This window comes from Drosophila nasuta, chromosome 2L (genome assembly GCF_023558535.2).
Source record: "Drosophila nasuta strain 15112-1781.00 chromosome 2L, ASM2355853v1, whole genome shotgun sequence".
Taxonomy (NCBI): domain Eukaryota; kingdom Metazoa; phylum Arthropoda; class Insecta; order Diptera; family Drosophilidae; genus Drosophila; species Drosophila nasuta.
Window position 1 is genome coordinate 7,191,255 of NC_083455.1, and position 22,333 is coordinate 7,213,587.

At 36.9% G+C, this 22,333-nt stretch overlaps 1 protein-coding gene across 7 annotated transcripts in view; it reads right to left on the minus strand.

Moving 5' to 3' along the window:
- LOC132783694 (neuronal acetylcholine receptor subunit alpha-7) overlaps positions 1 to 22,333 on the minus strand; it is a 121,985-nt gene that overhangs the window by 81,339 nt on the left and 18,313 nt on the right. For all 7 annotated transcript variants that reach the window (XM_060789031.1, XM_060789026.1, XM_060789027.1 and 4 more), the window contains exon 3: positions 17,864 to 18,818. In XM_060789031.1, the coding sequence (XP_060645014.1) occupies positions 17,864 to 17,924 (61 nt within the window). In that variant the 5' untranslated portion in view covers positions 17,925 to 18,818. The remainder of the gene's footprint in view (positions 1 to 17,863; positions 18,819 to 22,333) is intronic.

Genomic DNA, 22,333 nt, shown 5'->3' on the forward strand with positions numbered 1-22,333 from the left:
AATAATATAAATACTACTGTGGGCAAAAAGTAGTAAGACTTTTTAATTTATATTTCGTGCGGAAATCCATTCGTCGAAATATTTTGTTTCTAGGTTGGCAAGACTGTCAGTAACTTCTATGCCAAAAATCACATCAAAATAATCATTAGTGTTTAATATATGCTTGTTTTTCTGAAGTACAAAAAGTGCATTCGGCGATTTTTACAATGAGTGAAATTATTCAACAAAGAAGTTCCATTAAATTTTGTGTGCGGAATCAAATTTCGGATGCCGAAATGTTCCAAAATGTTGCAAAAGGCCTTCGGTGATTCTACCATGTCACAAAAAAATGTTTATAAGTGGTAAAAAGACTTCAAGGAGGGTCAAGAAAGAGCACGTCAAAGTCGTTCAAAAATCATGGTCATGATGACAGTTTTTTTTCGATTTTCGTGGTGTTGCGCACCATGAATTTCTTCCATCCGGCCAAAATGTTAATAAGGACTATTATTTGAACGTTATGCGTCGTTTTCGTGAAGCAATTCGTCTAAAAAGACCAAAATTATGGATCAACAACTGTTGCTTTTTGCATCACGATAATGCACCGTCGCATACTGCATTGATTCTTAGTGAGTTTTTTGCCAAAAATTCAACCAATATCGTTCCACAACCACCGTATTCGCTCGATTTAGCTCCGTGTGACTTCTGGCTGTTCAGAAAACTCAAACGATCGCTCCGGGGAAACCGTTTTGAGTCAATTGAAGACATTAAACGAGAATCGCTACGCGCATGGAAGGCTATTCCGGAAATCTACTTTAACAACTATTTCCAATATTGGAAAAAAAATTTACGAAAGTGTATTGTGGCCGGGGGGGATTACTTTGAGGGGGACGAAATAGATTTGACCGAATAAATAAAGAATTTTAAAATTATGAACAAAGTCTTACTACTTTTTGCCCACAGTAGTATCTAAATTGGTATTATTGAAATTGATTCATTTAATTTTATGAGTTTTATTAAAACCAAAAAAAAAATATAACTTAAATATATCAAAACGAATTAAAAATATCTTTAAGATCTTTTAATTATTTGCAAAATATATAAATTATTTAAATACAAAAAAAATACAATACAATAAAAATACATATTGGAGTAAATTGAACTAAATGTACATTTGTTAGATAATTTTATATTGATCAAAAATTAGAAGGTTACTTAATGTGATTTTAATAAATTTAGATGAAAATATAAAGATTTAAATATATATATATTATATTAAATAAAATTATGGGATTTAATATATAACAGAGTTAAAATAGAAGAATAAATTCATATTAAATTTAATTGATTATTAAGAGCTTCTTTTAATAATTTAGTATAATATCTAAATATATTATGTATACTTCTGCAGCATTCTAAGAAGACTTTTAATTAAGAAGTATCTAACCATTATGAACATCCCTCCACTATAAAATCAATCGACCCTAAGTCCCATCTAAGCTGCAGAGTATGCAGCAGTAAGTGCAGTATATCAACGCCACAATACAACAAGTCAAATATTGATACACATGACACGACACACACGCAGCCAGGCAGCTGGGCGACATTGCACTAGGGGGGTTGGAGTAGGGTTCGGGTTGTTCTTTGCTATTTGTATGAACGACACACAAAAAACCAATGAAAAAAGAAAACCCCAACAATCGAGGAAAGGGAAAGGGTAAGGGGAAAATGCTCGTAAAAAAGAGGAAAAACTTTCTCAAAAGCAGCACGCGCCAAACAAAACAAACAATTTGGTAGATGCGACGAACGCAAAACTTGACAAAAGCAATTGCAATTGCATCAGTTGGTTTATGGCAAGAGGAGTGGTGGGAGGAGGTGACATGGAGTGGAAGTGCGATGTGGGCGAGTCTGTTGTGGCACCACAACAAAAGTTGTTGACAATGGCAAACACGTTAACCGAAAACTTTTGGCACGAAGATAAACGCAAATAAATTTTTGGCAACTTGCAATGTTTTTAGGGGCCTCACTGCAATTCTCTCTCACTTCTCCCTCTCAATCTCTCACTGTCTCTTAGTGATTCTCTCAAAGTGCTGCATTGGACAAAAGCAAGCAAGCAAGCGGGCAAACCCGCATGTCAAACAGTGCCTACTAGTGGTAAACACCCGCATCTAAATCACATAAATATGTATATACTTGTGTATGACACAAGGCTCGACCACAGCTTTGTCCCTAAACGATTTTCACGGGCCGCCCCCACAAACAAATCGGACCTCGATCGCTTGGGTGGATTTTGTGGTACGACAGAACCACAAATTGACATGCATTGAGCGTTTCATCTACGTTCCATTTTATTGTGTGCATTCCAAGCCATTTGCCCATCCTAAAAAGCAGAAGCAGCTGAAAACATGGCAATGTATCTGGCAAGTTGTGCCGAGATTTGCAGACGCATGACACTCATAAGGAAAATACCACCAGCAATCGAGTGTATACGATTCTCTTAGCTTAAGGAAGCGCACAAGAAGACAAACGGATGGGACACAATACACCACAACAACTGACCAGCACATAAATCGCTGTGCGGCTGCTGTCTTGACAACAAGCCGCTTGGCCAAAAGGCAGTCTTTGGTTTCCTTTTTTTGTGTAGCAAAGCTGGACAGCTTCTGCTACAGCATCAGCTTCGACAGCAGCTAGATTTTTGGTTGAGCAGTCGAAATACACACTATAAGCAACCACAGCAGCATCAACAACAATATATAACAGAAGCAGTTCGCTGCCAACGAGGGCAGTTCAAGAAAAACAAAACGAGCAAAATCTGTGTTTGATGCACACAGAGTTTTTTATGCACATATGAAGCTATCAGTCTGGGCAGTGACTAAGTCACTAAGTTAAGTTAAAAAACAATTAATTATTGCAAAGGGAGACAATGTGTTGTTTATGTTTTAGAGTTCAAAATTCAATTGAAGTTTAATAAAGAGTACCGATTAATTATACAATAAATTATCGGTTGTGTACAAAGATTCGTAAATGGAACTAACAAAACTATGTTAAACATTGATCAAAATGATTTTGAACAGAGTTAGAACAATCTGAATAGTAGAGTTTTAAAAGTAGCATTTGGAAGAGCCAACAAATTATATAATACTCTTAGTTAAGTATTAAATTAAATGAAATAAATCTTAACTTCAAATTATTTACTTTGATGAGATCTATATTTCAATACAATAAATACTATAAAATTTTATAGATGTATTAATTCGTGGATGTTTTTTCGGCACAAGACTAATCTCTCTAACAAGTATGCAAAATATTGATTTTGCATTTAAATTTAATTTATTTTTATAGAAGAATAAGGCAATTTCGAATGAAGTTTTATCTCGCTACTGTTAATCTAATAAGCGAATTAAATTGAATTGTTCAATGCTGCAACTAATACTAAATTTGATATGACAAAAAAATATAATTTTTATACTTAATCAAATATAAATTAAATATATATTAATATGCAAATCGTTGCGAATTGAAAATTTTTTGCAATATGTTCAAATTCCCATTGAACTTTGTATCCAACCCCGCTGTGTGTGTTGCCCACGCTTGAAATGTCCAGTTCCATATTGGCTTGTTATTGACAGCATTGTTGTTCATGTGCTGTATTTTTCTTCTCTATTTTTTTTTTTTGTATTTTTTGCTTTGCAGTTTAAGAAACGAGCAAAGCTGTCGAGCATTCGAACAGTTAGTCACCCAGCCACAAAGGACACGGACAACGAAAGATGGCAAGAAAAAAAAAAACAAACAGCAAGCATAAGAAAGAAGCAAGAGAAACGCAAAGGCTGACGGAGCAATAGCTAAATTGTTGTGTAGTACTATAAGCCAAGTTCGTAGGATATATTAAAGGACATTAGGCTCGTTTTTGGCCCTTAACTGCTGGCAGCCAATAAGCAATTTTTGGTCATTTTTATTGGCACACCATAGTGGCGTATACGTAATGTGTGCAGGAAATGAAAAATGTAATTAAAAAAGTTTCCTTTCGTTTCGTTTTGGCTTCGTTTCGTTTTGGCTTTACCCTTAACGTTGGCCAAGTCTTTTGTGGTAATAAATGTGGGAAGCGAAGGGCAAACCAAGTGAACAATATGCGGCGCCTTTTAAATGTGTGCCATGTGACATGCCACATGCCACTGGGTTTCAGTGGGCCAGCTTTCAATCTTTTTTAGTTTTATGTGTGCCACAAGCGCGCGCACACATACACACACACAGATACACTCACGTGTGCATGTAAAAAGTGCTCATTAAAACATATCAACAAGCTTTATAGACGACGTCGTCACCGTCACCATCGTCGTTGCTGTCCCACCGACAGCACTTAAATTCATTCATAAACTACGTGACAAAACGAACGGAAATGTAGAAGCGGAAATTGCCAACAAACACATGTACAAACCTATACACACACTCACACTTACACACACACATATGTGCATAGACATAGCAGCATCAGCATCGCTTTGCCAGACAGTCAGTCAGTCAGTCATTCAGTCTGCCTTTCAGTCACTCAGTTCTTCTGCCAGCCAGCCTGACGGTTCAACGTGCGCGAAATATTTTCGCACTCGCCGTCTTCGCCTGGTATTTACAATCAATTTTTAAAATGCCTGCATTCACCGCAAACCGCACCAAAAATACCCTAGAATGCAGCCAGAATTTAATGGCCTGTTTGCTAGTCTGATTCGTGAAAATAATTGACATCAATTTCAAATCTGTGATATAAATTTCAGTACCAAAAAAAAGTTAATCTCAATAAAAATTAGTAATAAACATATGTATATCACTGTTAAAAATAACTGCATATGCAAATACAAAAAAAAAGGAAACAAAATATTGAGATTAATCAAATTTATGTAAAAATTATTTGTTTCTTTCTGTAATATTTCAATACTGCATAGAAACATTTCTTTTATGATAAATCATAATTATTTATTAATTATTACATTTAAACCAACTTTCACCTAAAACTCATAAATTCTATTTAAAATAAATGTCAAGCATCATATTTATATTATATGAATAAGTATACTATAATAAGGTTTCTTATATGACAAACTATTTTTATCACTACTATTTTTAAGTTCCAAAAATAAGTGATATATAAATATACTCTCAAAATGCTGTAATCTTTACAGGATATTCTCAAGCCTTGCCGCCCCAACACCTACTGCTACTCGGCTTTTTTATAGCCCAACCCGTCGAGTGTCTACTTGAGTGTAGCAAAAACGTTGAATTGCTGCGCCGAGCCCCAAAATGGAGGGGGAGGTGAAAGAGGAGAGAGCCGCACACGCTGCATTCGCCCCTGCTCTTCACCGCTCGCCTTGTCAATTGGCGCACCAACAAGCATATTACATTTGCAATATTTCCCTCACTCGCAAGTCATCAAGTAGACTGCGAAGGGGTTGAGGGGGGAAGGCGGTAAAGACACGTAGGCTGCGGGTAAAATGGAAGCAGTGTCAGTAGAGGCGCCGTGAAATCTCATAATATTGATAGTGCGCTTTTGGCAAGGATGTAAAAAATCAAGCGTATTTTTTGATTGCAGCCATTTGACCCCTACATATGAGTGGGCGGTCGAAAAGTGCTGGAGGGAAACCGAGGCGAACCGAGGAGGATGCGATAGGTAACGGTTGCATATGAAGGCATAATTCTGTACATTTTTATTTGTATTTTATATATGGTATATTGGAATTTCGTACATGACAAACAATTGAGTATACGTTTTTGGTATCGTCTCTTTTTGCTGTGTGCCAGCTACAACAACAACAAATTGATGCAGGTCAGCAACAACAATAACACTACCACAAACACTGACAACAACAATAAAATCCCGCAATGAGTGTACGAGTGTTTCCGGCAGGCAATCCTTCTTCCTCTATACATTCCTTTCTCCTTTTTTTGGGAGGGAGGGAACAGGGAACGCGAAAGCTTATTGCTTGGTTCAATCAGAATTGTATTGTCTTGTTTGGGGGTTGCTGCTGTGTATTGTTTGTCGGGTTGGCAATCTGATTGCTTGCTGGATGTGACTACCTTTATTACAGGCATCCAGGATGAGGGCAAGACGAAATGAACTGGATGTCAATGAGCCATGAAGTTCATTTTAATTGAAAGTATTCGAAAATATGCTGCAATGATTTATTTATATTGACTCGACACACATTTGATTCCATACGCTTCAACAAAATTGATTGGATAGCGATCTAAAGAATAAAAATGCTCAACTTATGAAAAGGTGAATTTAACAATCTCAATTTTTATATATAATTCATTTATTTGATTTGAAATTTTAATTTCAATATTTATTCTCTCTTTGCACTTTAACAATCCCCCACTTTCATTTTGCTGGATTTGTTAAAGTATTTTAAGAATTAAGTTACTTATTATCTGACAGGTTAAGCAACAATGTTTGCTGTCAATGTTCTGGCTGAAGGCCAACAGAGAGGGAGAAGCGAGACGAATGCAAAGCTGGCAGGAGGGAAAAGCGACTCGACAAAGTATTCAACTCAACGAGCTACCACTTGCTAGTTGACCTAATTTAACCTTGACCCATTTCCACGCTCATGAAAGCGCAACATTGTGTGAGCTTTCTTTTCAATGGTTAAACGTGAGCGCAATGCCAACTCAGTCAAATAGTTAATTAAATAAATATACAATTTTATTAAATTCTATTAATGTGGAAAATGTTGACTTTACTTCGAAAAGGTTTGCTGCTTCCACAGACATCTTTTAGATAATTTATATGAAAATTCACAATATTTTATTTTTCTAATTTTATTTTTTAGTGATTTGCTCGATTTTATATTTTACTTGTCTTAGCCTGAAGGCCTTAGGCGCTCTGTCTTATCTGACTGCCATGAGTAATTATATTCTTTACAATTATATTCTTACAATAAAATTCAGAACATAAATGCTAATATCTTTCACATTTTTAATTATTTTTTTTTCCTTACCTAATTATTTAAGCCTACGATTTCGCACTTATTGTATTTAATATTTTGAAGATAGTAATTGTCTTACAATATTTTTTTGAATTCAACTTTTTGTTTGTTTAATTCAAAATAGTATTATACTAGTTCTTTAGTCAGCTTTATTCTTTTAGCTCTGTGATGTTGCAATTATTCAAATAAAAATTAAGATTAAATCATACTTTTAGGGAACTATTTCCGGCATTCTAGATTAAAGTATGTTATAAATATCTTAAAACGATTTTTCGTGTCAGTTTACATGAGTTTCTTTATTTTTATGGCATTTGTTGAGCTTTCAATGAATTTATTCAGTATAAATTTTCGTCGAACTTTGGCTATTCCGTAAGTGAGCATCGTTATTAGTATTTGCATAGTTTATGGCTTAACCTTTTGGTACTGCTGCTGCCAGCTCAACTTAACTCAATTGAAACTGAACACAGCTCGGCTGCTATAGAAATTCGCATTACAATTCCATTATTTGTTACCTGTGCTGAAATTACGTATACGCAACGTAGCACAGCGACAGCCCTGGGGGACATACGAATTCGAATTCGAATTGAGAATTGAGAATTCCAGGGCCGCTCTTGGGTCCCACTGAGAATGTGAATGCGAGTGTATGCGAGTGTATGTGTGTGTGTGTGTGTGTGTGTGCGCGGTCCATAAATGTCAAAGTCAATGCAGTTAGCAGAGCATCTCGGGTCAGCTCGAGCTGTTGAGTCAAGGTCTGCGAGGTTGGGTGTTCCATAAAATATACAGCAATACGAGGCAGACGATTTCAGATGCGTGTTAAATAATTTCACCTCACTCTCTCGCTTTCTCTCTTCCTCAATTTTTTGTTGCCGTTGTCGTTGTTGTTGAATAATTGAAACGATAAATTTTACACACAATAAAGCGCTAGGAATTCAATAAAGTTTACAATTTGCACGGGGCGAGCGACACGTTGTATGACGGGAGGGCGGGGCGCAATTCAATGACATGTAACTTGTATAACTTGTTGCTGCCTCGCACACACACACCGACACACACACATACTGCATGCATAAACATTATTTTATGCGCACACAACACAACAATAAAATCACGCATGAATTTCATGTGTATACAACGAGAACACACACAGAGCCCCAGAGTGAATCGCCCCACAGTGCCACTTGCATCAACAACTAAAAGCTAGCTGAGTTTATGTATGTGAATGTATGTGTATGTGTGTGGGGCAGCTGTGGCACAAAGAAACGTGCGACGCTTTGGATAAAAAAGGTCGTCGAACAAAAAACCTCAACACGAGTAAAACAAAATGTAATTACAACAAGGACTTTTGAAAGCGTGCGGCGAGTTGGGCGAGAGACTGTAGCAACTGTAGCAACAATGCAATTGTTGTGCTACCTGAAAATGCAACAATGTTGCATGCAGCAGGCACTGAAAGTGAAGGTTAGCTACCAAAAAGCGTTGTTGCCATGTGCAATACACGTGTATGTATGTGTGTATGCATGTATGTAGTGTGGCAGGTTGCCAGCCACAAGCTCGGCGCTACACTTGAGCTTTATTGCATACATTAAGGGGCCAAGGTGCGGCACAGAGCAACTCACACGCACTCGCCAGCACACACACACACACACACACTACGTACACACTCAGAACTATATAACCCATTCGAAACTGCACCTGGGGGAGTGAGTGTGGGCGAGTGCGTGTGTTTCTATTTTGTTAATGGACATTGTCGTTTTGTAACGCAGCTTGTTTGCTCTCAGCACAGCTCAGAGGGAGAGAAAGAGATATATATATATATATATATAGAGATAGAGAGAGAGAGGGTGGAAGCTGAACAGTTTGAGTGGTTACACTCGACGCATGGAGTGAGTGAAGCATCATAAATAATGCCACAAAGCCTGCTTGATGAGGTAAGTATATGTATATAGTACAATATATTGCCCATACATATTCCGGAACAGTTGATGAATGACCACAAGATATGAACATTTGTTGCATCCAAATATTCAATTTATTTTGTAAATTGCACATGCGATAAATACCAAAATATCGCATTTACTTTAGCGTAGTTCCTTCCATATCATTTTGCATAAATTTGACATCGAAATATATACAATATTTGCCATTTTATTCAATTTACAATTTCATTTGGTTTTCCATTAAAAAAACAGCATCATTCGCTGTTCTTTATTTACGTTTTCATTCATTTTTTTCATCATTTTCTTTTTTTTAAAAGAGTTTGTTGAAAATCACATTGTTCACATTTTATTTAATTTATCTCAGTCACAGAATAGTGTTAAAGCTGCAAACAATGCTGATCTTGTTGAAACTCCATGCATTGATAAATAATATATTTTGAAATGATTTCAATGGAAAAAATAGAAAAGAAAAAGAAAGAAATATTGTCTTCATTAATTTATGATTTACAACTTGTTATTATCGGTTAACCTAAATGGCTTTAAAATGAAAATAGCAGATGCAATGTGTGCTCTCTTGCAATGAAGCCTTACCTATTGGATGAATATAACTATATTATTAATTCAAAATAAATAGTTAATGAAAAAACAGAAATGATCTGGATGATCTTTCATTGCTTGTCGTAACTATTTTGCAGTATTGTTCTCTCGTCGAACTCTTTTATCATATGAATTGTTTTATTCTTCTACTGCAATCGGGTCTGAGTTGCTGGTATATTTTAAAAGTAAAACAATATCGATATACCAAATATATCTTTCGGTATATTTAAGTATTTTTCGGTATATTTGTAGATTTTTTGGTTTGTTTGATCGAGTACACTCGACTGTAGTTTTCTTACTTGTTTTTTTTTTTAATTTAATTAATACTTATTATTACCATCGCTTCTTTATACTTCAAATTTCTTCGTTTCTCTTAACACTTCATTCAGGCCACTCCAAATCATTTATTTAGCAAATATATATTCATTTCAGAATTCAAGTTGCTAGTTTAATTTGATTTAATGCTGCCTATTATACTCATATATGCTGCCTCTCATGTGGCACTCAAGAGGCTAAAACCTACAACATTTTCTACTCATCATTGTTTGGCACTTAGTCAGACTGCGACGACAGCGGCGGCGACGGAGACGGAGACGGCGCCGGCATAGTTATGCCGATTAGATGAAGAGACCTGCTGCTTGCTACCCGCAATCTGACATTTGCCACAGCGACACCATGCCGCAGAGCCACCTTGCACCTCGCACCTCGCACCTTGCACCTTGCTACCGCATGCGTCTCGGTCATGTGCTATGTGCTCCTCATATGGCTAACGAGCAGCTGATATGACAAACGCCATTTGGCTTTTAGTTAGTAGGACACACATACACACATAGATACAGAGACACGTTAGGCCAGGTGCATGCCACACCGACCCCTGCCACATGCCCCGACCCTGCGAAACCTTTCGAGCCTTGCCTGGCGACAGCATCCTTGACATGCTTGCGGAGCGCCGTGACAATTGTGCCTTAGTTTCGGGGTTTTAGATGATGGACTTGTCTGCCACACTATGCGGCAGGCAGTGTGGCAACGTAGCAACGTGGCAAGCGTTGCATGTGCGGCATATTTCTTAATTAAAACGTTGCCGTTTTGGCTCAATTAAAGCAGCTACTGCAGATGCAACTGCAGCTGGTAACATGGTAACGCACTTTGCAGCTCTTTGCAAAGTGCTTGCCGTGTTGACAGGCAATAATGGATTCGAATCTCAGTCGAATGTTGCACACACACATATACACACACACACACACACACACACATAGACACGCAGCCAGACACAAAATGTTGCATGTTGAATGTTGGTCAGGCGGCCGCACGCAGCAGACATAAAGCGCATAAAAAATTCAACTGTCTGTCAATTATGAGCTCAACACAAGCAGAGAGAAATGCTCACGCATACAAGCGCACATAAGTCCTTACACATTTACATTATGTCTGTGTATATAAGCTCTTGTATGTATGGAGAAAAATCTATTGAATGAACCCACGCAGCATTCGAAGCTTTGAGTGAAAGAGACCCACATCGTCCCGTTCCTCCCTCCGACTGTTCGTCTGCTCAAATCGCTCTTTTGCTTTCTCTCGCTCGCTCTCTCGCTCTCTCGGTCTGGAATTGAGCGTAAAAATGGGCCAGCAAAACGGGAATAAACATGCGCATCCCAGAGTATTCTTGAAAAGCGTTGTGAACCGCCTGGATGCGTTGCTCGTTCCAGAGTTTCTTGTAATACAATTTGTGTGTGTATGTATTTACGAGTGTGTGTGTGTGTGTAAAAGTAACTCAATGCCAGTCGTACACTTTGTGTGACCGTGTGGCAAAGTCAGTCATTGGGTCGGTCGGCCGGCTCGTCTCGACACACCTGACCGACTAAAAAACCTGATATCTGCCCTCGTCCCCTGAACATTCCGGCCCTGGTTCGCACAAATCCAAAAACCCGCCACGCTGTTAATGTCACCATGGAGACAGAAGCTCCGGCTGTAGCTGTAGCTGTGTGTTGCCTGGGCGCCTTCGCGTAGGCTATGCAAATCGCCGCACAACAAAAAACACAAAGGTATAAACTCGCGCTGTGCCTCACCAAAATTTGCATGTTTCGTTTTGCTTTTGCTTTTCTCGTTTTTGGGGCTTGTAAGTCAATTGGGTTGGCGCTGTCTACACACACACACACACACGCACTCTCTAACAGAGTGAGCGGGAGGGCAAGCGAGAGTATTTATACACATTCACATTCACATTCATTTAGGCTGACGCTGGCATTGCATACATTAAGGCGCCATGGCGCCGCGGGACTGCCAAGAGCCGTTGGGCTCTGTTTGTAATTCGCTTTGTAGTCGCCTTGGGCGCAATTATTTCTTTCAGTTCGCTGCTTTTTTTGGCTTTTTTTTATTTTCTTTTTTTCACCTCTGTAGGCAACTCTTCTTTTTAAACGCTTTTAGTGTAGCAAATTGAGTGGCTGGCAAACAGTTGAGTATTGTCTAGATTTTAATTTCTTCTTCTTTAATTTATTCTTCTTCAAAATGCAGTCGACCCATTGTGAATCATTTAAAATGCTATTATTTAGTTTTTTCTCTCGATTAGCAAAAGAAAATGTTAATACGCTTTGTTGATTAGCATCGCTTAACACTTAACAGCGCCCACTTAACAGCGCCTACCTAACAGTGGGTATTTAACTGTGAGCTGTTAAATTGCACAGACATTCAACAACTTGTTGTTGATTGATTTAGGTGGCTGTTGATTTATCGAAAATTATAATAATTATAAATGCATCAAATTGAGAAATAAATATATAATGTAAAATCTTGTAACAAAAGTAAGAGAAACATTTTAAAACCTATTTTTCCCTTCCCAGAAAACAGAAAATTTTAATTACTTAGCACTTTGAATTTGTTGAGATCAGGATTTAAACACAGTTGCAGTTATTTATATAAAAATTATATTTAAATAATAATTTTTTAAATGAATATATATATATATATATTCATTTATAATTTAAGCGTTTTAAAGTTAACAGTTTTATGCATTTTATTAATGTTAACGTAATGTTAATGTATCATTCATTCCTGTATAACTAACGTAGCAGATACAAGGATATCATTTTAATGAACCTTTTCAGATCAATGCTGTAAACTTAACATATCAGATAAGTACAAGTAAAAAAGAAACAACTCAACAGCTGTTGTTTATGTCAACCAAACAAAGGGCGCCATAAAATGCCACAAGAAGTAATAAATAATTTATTAAAACAATTTTGCCGATTTTATTATTCATTTTATTTTGCACATACTACTTTAAAATGTCCGGGCTTTCGTTTTTGTTGCAGGCCATTGTTTAGTCGGTTATGCCAGGAGAACACGAACACAAACTCGAACTCGAAATTGGTAGCGTGGCATCCCATTGTCGAGTACTGTCGTTTATAGGTCTTTTACTTGTTTTCTTTTTATGACATTTTTAAGTAAGTCGCAAGGCGCTCGCAAGTTTTTGTTGTTCTTGGTGCTTCGTTTTTTTTTGTAATTGAATGCGTTAAATTACAGCAAATTTATGCCTATCAAGTTTGGCTTTCTGTTGTGTTTTCGTCGTTGTCTGAGAGGCCCACGAGTGCCGTTTACGGTTATTTAGGCGCAGGCACTAAGTTTTTTTTTTACGATCTAGCGACGAGTGCTGGGGGAGTGGAGTGTAAAAGAGAGAGAGAGAGGACAAGATAGAGTGGGATTGGCCATATAAAAAATGCTTATTTGCAAAGTTTAGTGACGGCAATGCTGACTCATTCGACGCCCTACAGGTGCCGATGGCACTACCCACCGCACCCACTGCCCCATCAAAAAAGACAGACGACGGCTTGGTGCTTGGTGACTGGAGCAAGGTTACGACTAACTCTAAATCCAATTCAAGAAGCTGCCGCTGAAGCAAAGTTCAGCTGGCGCCACGGAAGTGCAGAGCGCGTAACTAAAACTTGTTTTTCGTACAGTGCAGCTTGCTTAACGACTGACTGCTGAGGGTGGCCAAGGTGGAGAGGTTGGTTGGCTGTGGTTCAGGCGGCTGCTTCTGTCCGCTGGCGGCCTTGAAAGTTGTGCTTGGAGGCTGAGCAACTTGATGGCGTCGCCAAGCGGAAGCCGATATCCTCACTGGCGCCTCCCACTCTCTCCCTGACGCCTGCGACATGGATTATCCGCTTTACCTGCAGGCGTCAGTGGCTGCTCCCAATAGGGAGTAAACTTTGGCAGCAGTGGCAGCCAAAGCAAATACGAGTAGTACAACAAAACATGCAGCACAGTCGCCAAATACGATAAGCTAGGTTTCGTTTTTTTATATTGCGGTTTTAAGTTCTAAGCCAAATTGCTGTTTGGGATAAATCAATCGTAAAATTGTTTGCTTCCACAGCAAATCATAGAAAAAATCAACTAGCAAAGCGTATGATTGCCATCAAACAAATACAAATTAAATGTGATTTCGGAAAGAAATAAATTGTTTATTTTTCATAACAATCCATTTTAAATATGTTTATTGTAAATTGAAAACAACAAAACATTGTAAACATAATTTTTTATTCCCATATTTCATTTATATTAGTTAACATTCCTTTAGTTTCCTGTTTCCAAACATGACTTTTATCATATGAAATTATCAAAATAATATCATTTATTTCTTCAATATATTGTGCACAATGATTCACTTTGCAGACCTTCAGAAATTCGATTTAAAATGTAATTATTTTGTTATCTGCATCTTTCATTTGATATTCAAAGAAATTTGTTTTTATTTCATCTTAAACCCAATTTAGTTGTGAAGCTTATTGAAACGTAAAGCCAGAAAGGATACTGCAAATATGCCAATTCTCTTTGGTGTTACATGCTGCATAACAGTAAATAGTATTTAAAGGCTGTACGATATGGTATGGTATGGTATGTAAATTAAAGCTCAAAATATGTTGAGGACATTTTAAATGGGCTCTGGCATTTGGTGCTGCCACGGCAAATCCAATAGAAATTTATGTGATTTAAATTTTTGCAGAATGAATAAAATGCCTTAAAAACAAAATATATGACCAGCAATATTGTAGCCTGAGCGAGAGCCGTGTTTTTTTGGGATGGCAAAAAGCTTCAAGGTGCGCAGAGCCGCTCGAATTGCCATGAAATTTATGCGTTTACCAACTGGCAGCAACAACAAGTTGACAACATTCGGCTGAATCTCTGAAATATTGTATTTTCCCCTTCCGCCAGCTGCTTCCTTTGCCGCTTGCCGCTCGCCATTCTCATTCCCTTGGCTTTTCTTTCGCTTACACTTCCCTGCGCTTTCTGCTCTACGCTTTTGGCAATTTTCAACTGCTGATTTTCCAATCAGTGCGCACTTTGTTACAGCTACGCGAAGCTTATTGAAAATATTTGTCCTGCCCACGAAGTCGAATAAGAATGCGAATGAGAATTCGAATGCGACTGCCACTGCCATTGCCACTGCGATTGCGATGGCGATGGCAAATGTGAATGTGAATGCGAATACGACGCCATCTTCATTAGTCCTTGTCTTTGTCTGACAATCTCTCTGTGTGCGGTAGGCAAAAGTGAAGAAGTCAAAGCAGTCGAAATGAGCTGGAGAGTCAGAGATGTTGGCATAGCGGAGACCATCAAACATTTCCCCAGTTAGCTCCCACAGCGATGCTTAAATTATAACAACAACAACATTGCCGAGAACGAAGTCGTAATAAACAATAAGAGCCTTGAAGAGCGGCACAGGACAGACAGTTATGGAGCATTTTGAGTGGCAGCTGTTTGAGCTGTTTCCACTGGACAGCAGCAGAGTCTGCATTAGACACTAACTTGTTGAAAGTTTTGTGGCATTATTTATTTTAATGCAGCGTCAAATGTTGTTAACATTTTACCAAAATCATTTCAATGCATTTTGAAAAAGCTTCAACTCGTCAAGTTTACTGCACTATAAAATGTCAGTAAAACGTTTACAAAAATACCAAAGAAAATAAAACACAAAGGAGTACTATGACGCTGATGTAGTAAAAAAGCTTAAATTTAAATACAAAATGGTTTGGACAAAAATCTAATTAATGCTCTTTTTACCAAAAACCATTAAATTAAAGAAAATAAAATAATAAAATAGGAGTTGACATAATAAAAGTAGAATCTAGTTGAAGACTAAATATAAAAGTTACTTAGTTACAAATAAATTCAATTTAAATATTTTATTATATTAAATAAATAATTTTAAGGGAAATAAAAAAGATGCGCAAACTTCACACGCAACAAAAAGAAGACAGAAGCGAATAACTATCTAGGTAATTGTTGCTTCAAATGAGGTTAACAGTCATGCAAAGAGCGGCATGTGTTGAGCTAAATATTGATGTTGATACAACTAATGCTTTGCACTAAAGTGGAAACAATGGATGTGGAGCACGACGAGGCATTGAGAGAATTGCGAATTGAGAATCGTGCCTCGTTACTTGTTATTTTTGACAACAGTGGATATAACACATGAGACTTCAGTTGTGCCGCTTCGAAGCGCCAACATCTCGCCCATCCCTAAAAATAAAAAAAAAAAGCCAAACCCAACTCAACGAGCCAGAAAAAACAACTTCTCGACTGAATGCAAGTCAGGAAAAAAAAACTTGCAAAAAAAATAACCAAACGAACTCAAACGCAAAAGCATTTGAGTGTGTGCGTGTTTGTGTGTAAGTGTGAGTGGTATGTAAGTGTGTGTGTGTGTGTGTGTGCGCGCCTCTTGCACACTAGGGAACAGCTGTAGATTTGAAGTAGGCCCTCCTGGGGCTCACTCTGACAATTGTACGAGTAATATTTTTTTTTTTTCTTATACCCTGCAGCCAACAGGGCGTATACAATATATTCAATGGCAGTTAAAACATCGTGGAATAAAATGTGTTAGGGTATCTATTAGTGGCATACACAGAGTGAATTGAAACAAAGTGAGACTTGAATATTTGTCTCATTGCCGCGTATTATTTTTTTTCTACTTTGGCAATTGCAGAACGCTCTCGCGAGCAAACTTCGTTGAGCAAACTAAAAAATATGACCAAGTTTGGCTCTGGGCGATCTCCTCAGTTGCATGTTGATGGTGATGGCGATGGCGACAATGTGAATTTATAGCTGGCTGCGTGGGAATTTACCCATGTAACACCGCTAGACGCACACACACACATACAATAGACAGTTTATACCATGTATGTGTAAGCACATAAGTTTTATATAGAACTCCTATTCTCCTATGTATCATGTGTGGCTTTTACATTTTGCACTACGTTTTCTATTTGTCTGTTTGGCCTGCTTAAAGTGCCGTGAAAATGCTGCAAAGGAAAATTGAAAAATCCGTTGTGGAATTGAATAATGTGTCGGTGGCACAAGGAGCTAAAAACAGTTGCAGTTGCAAGTTTGCTTCTCCCTTTTTTTCTGCCTCTCTCTCTCTCTCTCTCTCTCTCTCTCTCTCTCTCTCTCTCTCTCTCTCTCTCTCTCTCTCTCTCTCTCTCTATCTATCTTTGTCTTTATCTCCCTTCGCCATCGCCATTTGTGTGGCATGTTAGTAATGTGACAAGAAGATTTATGCATAGTCCACAGAGTTGTGCATTTCAAATTGATAGTGGCACACAAGGGTTTTGTGCAACAGTCTCTTTCGATGTACACGAAAAAGACAAACTAAAATAAATTGTTTTTGCATAGTTATTTATGCAGTTGGAGAGCCAAACATTTGTTGCCCGAATTGGCTTTGTAATTTAATCAGAATACATTAATTGTTAACATGTGAACTGATTTTTTGCAACAATATTAAAGTGAAATTAATAACTATAATTTTTTTGTATGATTCATTTATAAATATTACAACTGATTTTAAAAACAATTTAGTTGATTAGTAAATGAAATTAAAGTATATGAAAGCTTCAAAATTAAATATATTTAAATAAATGGTTAGGCTGCATTATTTTTCTAGCAACAACTTAAATTTTTGCAAATGAAAAAATCATAATAAAATTAAACAATAATAATTTATAGAATGTATTTAATCAATAAATATAAATTCATATGATTGTAGAAATTACTCTAAAGCACTTTGACAAAATTAAAGCCAACCATTTTACTTTTAAGTTGTCTTGATAACACACAGATTTATTGAATTGACAATTTCCAACTTGTTAGATTTAGATTTGACATGAATAAGGCATGAAACTTGCATTTAAAATTCAATTTTCATGTCATTAATTAACTAATGTTTACAATTATTTAATTAAGGTGGCTGAAACGTTTGCTTGACTTTTCATTAAACGCACTCACATACCCAACGAGTGCGGACAGACAATTGTAAAAGGTAAAAGTGTGATAAAAAGGCAAGAATAGGGGCAAGAGCAGAAAAGGGTTGGAGAAGTGGATGGGGGAGGGCAAAGCACTCACCTTTAATTATCACAAGGAAGATCAACACGACAAACAGCGTGCACGACGACGACGAGTCCATGTCCTTGGTTTTGTTGTTTGCGTTGTTTTTAGGTTGAATTGCTGTTCGGAATGTCCCTGCCCCCGTTGCCGTTGCTGGTTGCTAGTTGCTGGTTGCTGGTTGCTATTGCTGTTGCTGTTGTGTGTTGCAACAATGTGGTTGGTGGTCGCCCTGGTTTAAGTGGCCTGCGTCGTGGCACGTTGCTGCGATTAACACTGGAGTCAAAAGACAAACGCGTCGAGTGGGTCAAAGTTCAGCGTGGCACAACTGCAGTTTCGTTTGCTGCCTCTCTTGTTATTGCAAGATGTCACTGCGCACAGCTTAACCAACTTATTTAGAATATTTTGTCATTTGTTTTACTTTGAATACGATTTTCCCTATTCTCTATTCTGTTTTTTTCACTTCTGTTTTACCCCCAGTTGTTCTCTCTGTGAATTTACGCAACAATTTTTCAACTCGCTGCAATTTATGCGTCTAATTGCTGGCAATTTCTTTAATCTGAACAAACATTTGCCAGCGGAATTTCTTTATTTCTTTATATTTTTTTATATTTTATTTGCTTGCTTTTGAGATTTTTTGGCTACTGCGGTTTGTTTGCACTACTTCTATTTTATTTAACTTGAGGTTATGGCTGTTGCAAATTTAATTTCCGGCTTTCTGGTCACGCATTTTCAGCTGGCTCTTTTTATCAGAGTTTTAGTTTGTGTGCTTTTTGCAATATTTTTGGTTTTTATTTTTTTTTGGCTTTTATATTTTTGACTTTACATAATTCGCACTCGAATACTACTTTAAAGAGAGCTTGAGAAACCGTAAGTAGCAGTTGTTGTTGTTGTTGTTGATTAATCTTATATATTTTTTATGTAGATTTGCTTGTTCAGTTAAGTATCGTTGTTTCGTTCTGTTGTGAAATGTTGCCTGCAAATACAAGAAGATATATATTTTAAAACAAAGTAAGAAAGCGGTATTAAATATATACATTCTATATTATTTCTACACATTGTATACCAAATTAATATACGGAAAAATACTGAAACATGCCAAAGACTTTATTTGGTATATAAATTTACCATCGAGTACAAAATATGCCATATTGTCAACCACAGCATCTAAGATCTGTTTGCAGCAAAAGTCTTTGCTATATCTAACATAATTATTTCTCACATAACTTATCTCATCGCAACAAAATGTTCAGGAATCGTGAAGGCATATATTATCAAATATATATATAAAATCGTCCACTTTATTCGCAATGGTCAATTATTCGTGCTTATTGTATAACAAAATAATAATTTATTTCTAATTCTAGTTCGTTTGCACATGGAGCATAAAGTACTGTCAGTTTTGTAAGCTCTTTGAAAATTAGTATTTAAGTTTTTGCTCTCCAGAAAAGAAGTAATTTCCGACGTAGCATTTCTTTCAACAGTATCTCATTAGCTAATCCTCTTTCGCTCTTGCGTTCTGTCCACAAAGTTTTCTCTGCTGCCTTTTGAAGTTTATATTTCTGGCCACAACTTAGCGAGCTGCGGTTGCCTCAGAAGCCCCAAAAGCAAATGCCAAATGCTGTTTGAGTCGCAATGGAAGACAGTCAAAAAACAGTAACAAAAATAAAATAAAAACGACGCTCTTTTGAGCCACTTCGAATACCGAAAACCACAACACCAAAAAAAAAACAAAAAGTTAGCCAGACTTAATGTTTAATTAAAAATGCTACACTGTTTAACCCTACTTTAGGCTTTGACCTCATTTCTGCACAAACGCGTTTGCTTTGTCACCTAACTCCCAGGGGGCATGCAGCTTGGCCCCTCTCCCCCATACGCTTACAATCCTGAGGCGTTCACATTGATTAGTTTTTGTTTTCGGTCAACAAACTTGAGTAAATTAAAACAATGAATTTGCGTAAAAGCGCGAGAAAATAAAATAACAACAACAAAAACAGAAAAAACAAAAATATGTATAGCAAAAAAAAGGCAACAAAAAATGTGCGCCTGGCACAAATTAAAAATCCATAAAAAATGCTGGCCTGTGGTAGGGCGGGGCCAAAGAACGCGTTACCGTTATAGGGGCGGGCCATGGGTCGAGGGTCGAGGGTCGCCGCCTTCCGTGCGTGCCCCCTGCCCAACTGAGTGAGAAATGCAGTAATTGAAATACATGCGGCGAGAGGCTGCGTGTAACGTTGCCTCTGTGTTCGCAGTTAGCAATAAGCAAAAAAAAACAACAAAAAAATATCAAAGCATGCTTTCAGGCGTCGCCCATCCATGCCAGCCCACAATAATTTACACGTGCACAGGGCACCGAGCTCAGCATACACACAATCACAGTGAGTATTATGGATTAGTTGCGATGCCTCTAATGTACTTTGCTGGAAACAAGCGAGAAGATGTTTTCGCCCCTATTCGGCACGGTTTTAGGTGACTGAATACAACGTACACCTCCAATGAGCTAAGATCAAGTTAAATGAAAACATTCAAACACAACAGAATACTAAATTTAGATATGAAATTAGTTATTGGCATTATTTTAATTTTCGAAATGGTAATTTTTGTTAAAATTTGTTGAATTTTAATAATTTGTGTTAAGTTGATTTCATATTTTTATTAAGGCAATTTAAGAATTTAAGTTTTAACATGAAATTTATAATACTTATAGAAAACATTAATTTATATTTCAAATCATTATTTATTATTTATTAATTATTATGTTTAATTATTATTATTATTTTATTATTTGAAATCAGGAAACTCATTATAAAGAAAATCAATTTTGTTTGAAATACTTTGAATATAGAATTCCATCATGTTATGTGTTTAATGTTACAATTAAATTCAAATTTAAAATGGATATTTATTTTAATATTTTCGAAATATATATTTTTTAATACTTTTACAAAATTGCGATATATGTACATATATGTAAGAAGTCGTGTTCACCACATCACCAAACAAAAGTAAAGCGGCAGTAAAAGACGTAAACAATGAACTCAACTTCAGATTTATGCAATTATTTAATAACAATATTTTTATTGAATTACAGTTTAAGCCCCAAGGCGTCGAAAATATACTTTTCTTTACCAAGCATATTTTTGGTTTCTGAAAATTATTATTATTAAACATACATAACAAGCTTAAAGGCGAATATATTAAAATTGAGTCTAGCAATTTTAAGCTATAGCAATCTTTGTGCCGTCTTTGCATGCTGTGCCATTATTTCTATTATTCTCAGTTTCATTCTTTTCGGTTTTATTTTGTCTACGACCGCATCAGCTGTTCATGTAATTAGGGGTTTTATGAGTTATATGGCAAATGGCGAGTCAGGCGAATGCTAATGGTAACGTGCAACGACTTCGACGACGACGACAAAAGTGAAGCCAAATGAAACGAAATGAGTGGAAAGTTTAAATTGCAGAAACTCACAGGGATATATTCAGTGGGTTTCGCTAGGAGAGTTCTTTTTTTTTGCAGCTAGCTTTGCCCTTGTCGCGGTTAATTAATTTCAAGTTTAGTTTTGCGCTTTTTGTGTTGCTGTTGTTGTTGTTATTTGTGGCAAGAGGCAGGCAGGTGGAAAGTTTTAAAGTCAATTTAATGGTTCGCCAATGCCTCAGTGGTACACAATGAGCCTTGAAATTGAAGGCGCACTCTAGGCCCTGAGAACTCTTGTGACCACAACCCATTTTGGCCAACAAAAGTTGCAGCCGCTTAGACGCGACAACAACGATAATAATCGTATGGGGGCTAAAGTTGAAGGCGTTTATGCCCCAGATGACAGACTTTACACCTCGGAGGCTACATTTTTCACACATTTCAGAGTTTCACTGTTTTTCCCAGTTTCCTGATTTTGACTCCATCACCTTCACACCCACCAAATTTGTTTGCATAGCTCGACCCAGACTGGGGCTTTGAGGCGACCGCATTGTCACCTGAAAAGCTCTGTTCATAATTGAACCCTTTGGCATACACGGCACACAATGCGCTCAGCAAATTTGTTTAAATTTATGCTTTATCAAGGAGGCAGGCAGCAATTCGGTAACCAAAAGCACTTTTTTGGCGCTTTGTTTACTTTTTGTTGCACTTGCACTTGCAGCTGCTGCGCTTTTCTTTGAAGGTTGTTGGTGAAAAATGAGTTTGCGCCAGATAATCTGCTTCAATTTCAAGAGGTAAATATTGGCATGCTGCTTGATAAATAAACTATTGTAAGTTACAAGTTCAGTAAATGGGTTTATTTTTTGATGTCAGATAAGGAACGAAAATCTAACCATAAAATTACCAATTTTACCTAAAAGAATGTTTTTCTCTTGACAATATCTATATACAACTAATATAGAATAAGCTACGAATTGAATTTAATTTAGTTAAGCTTATATTTTACCTTCAAATAATTAATATAAAAGCTGTGCTAATCCATGCTAATTACCATATTTTAATTAATTTTAGATT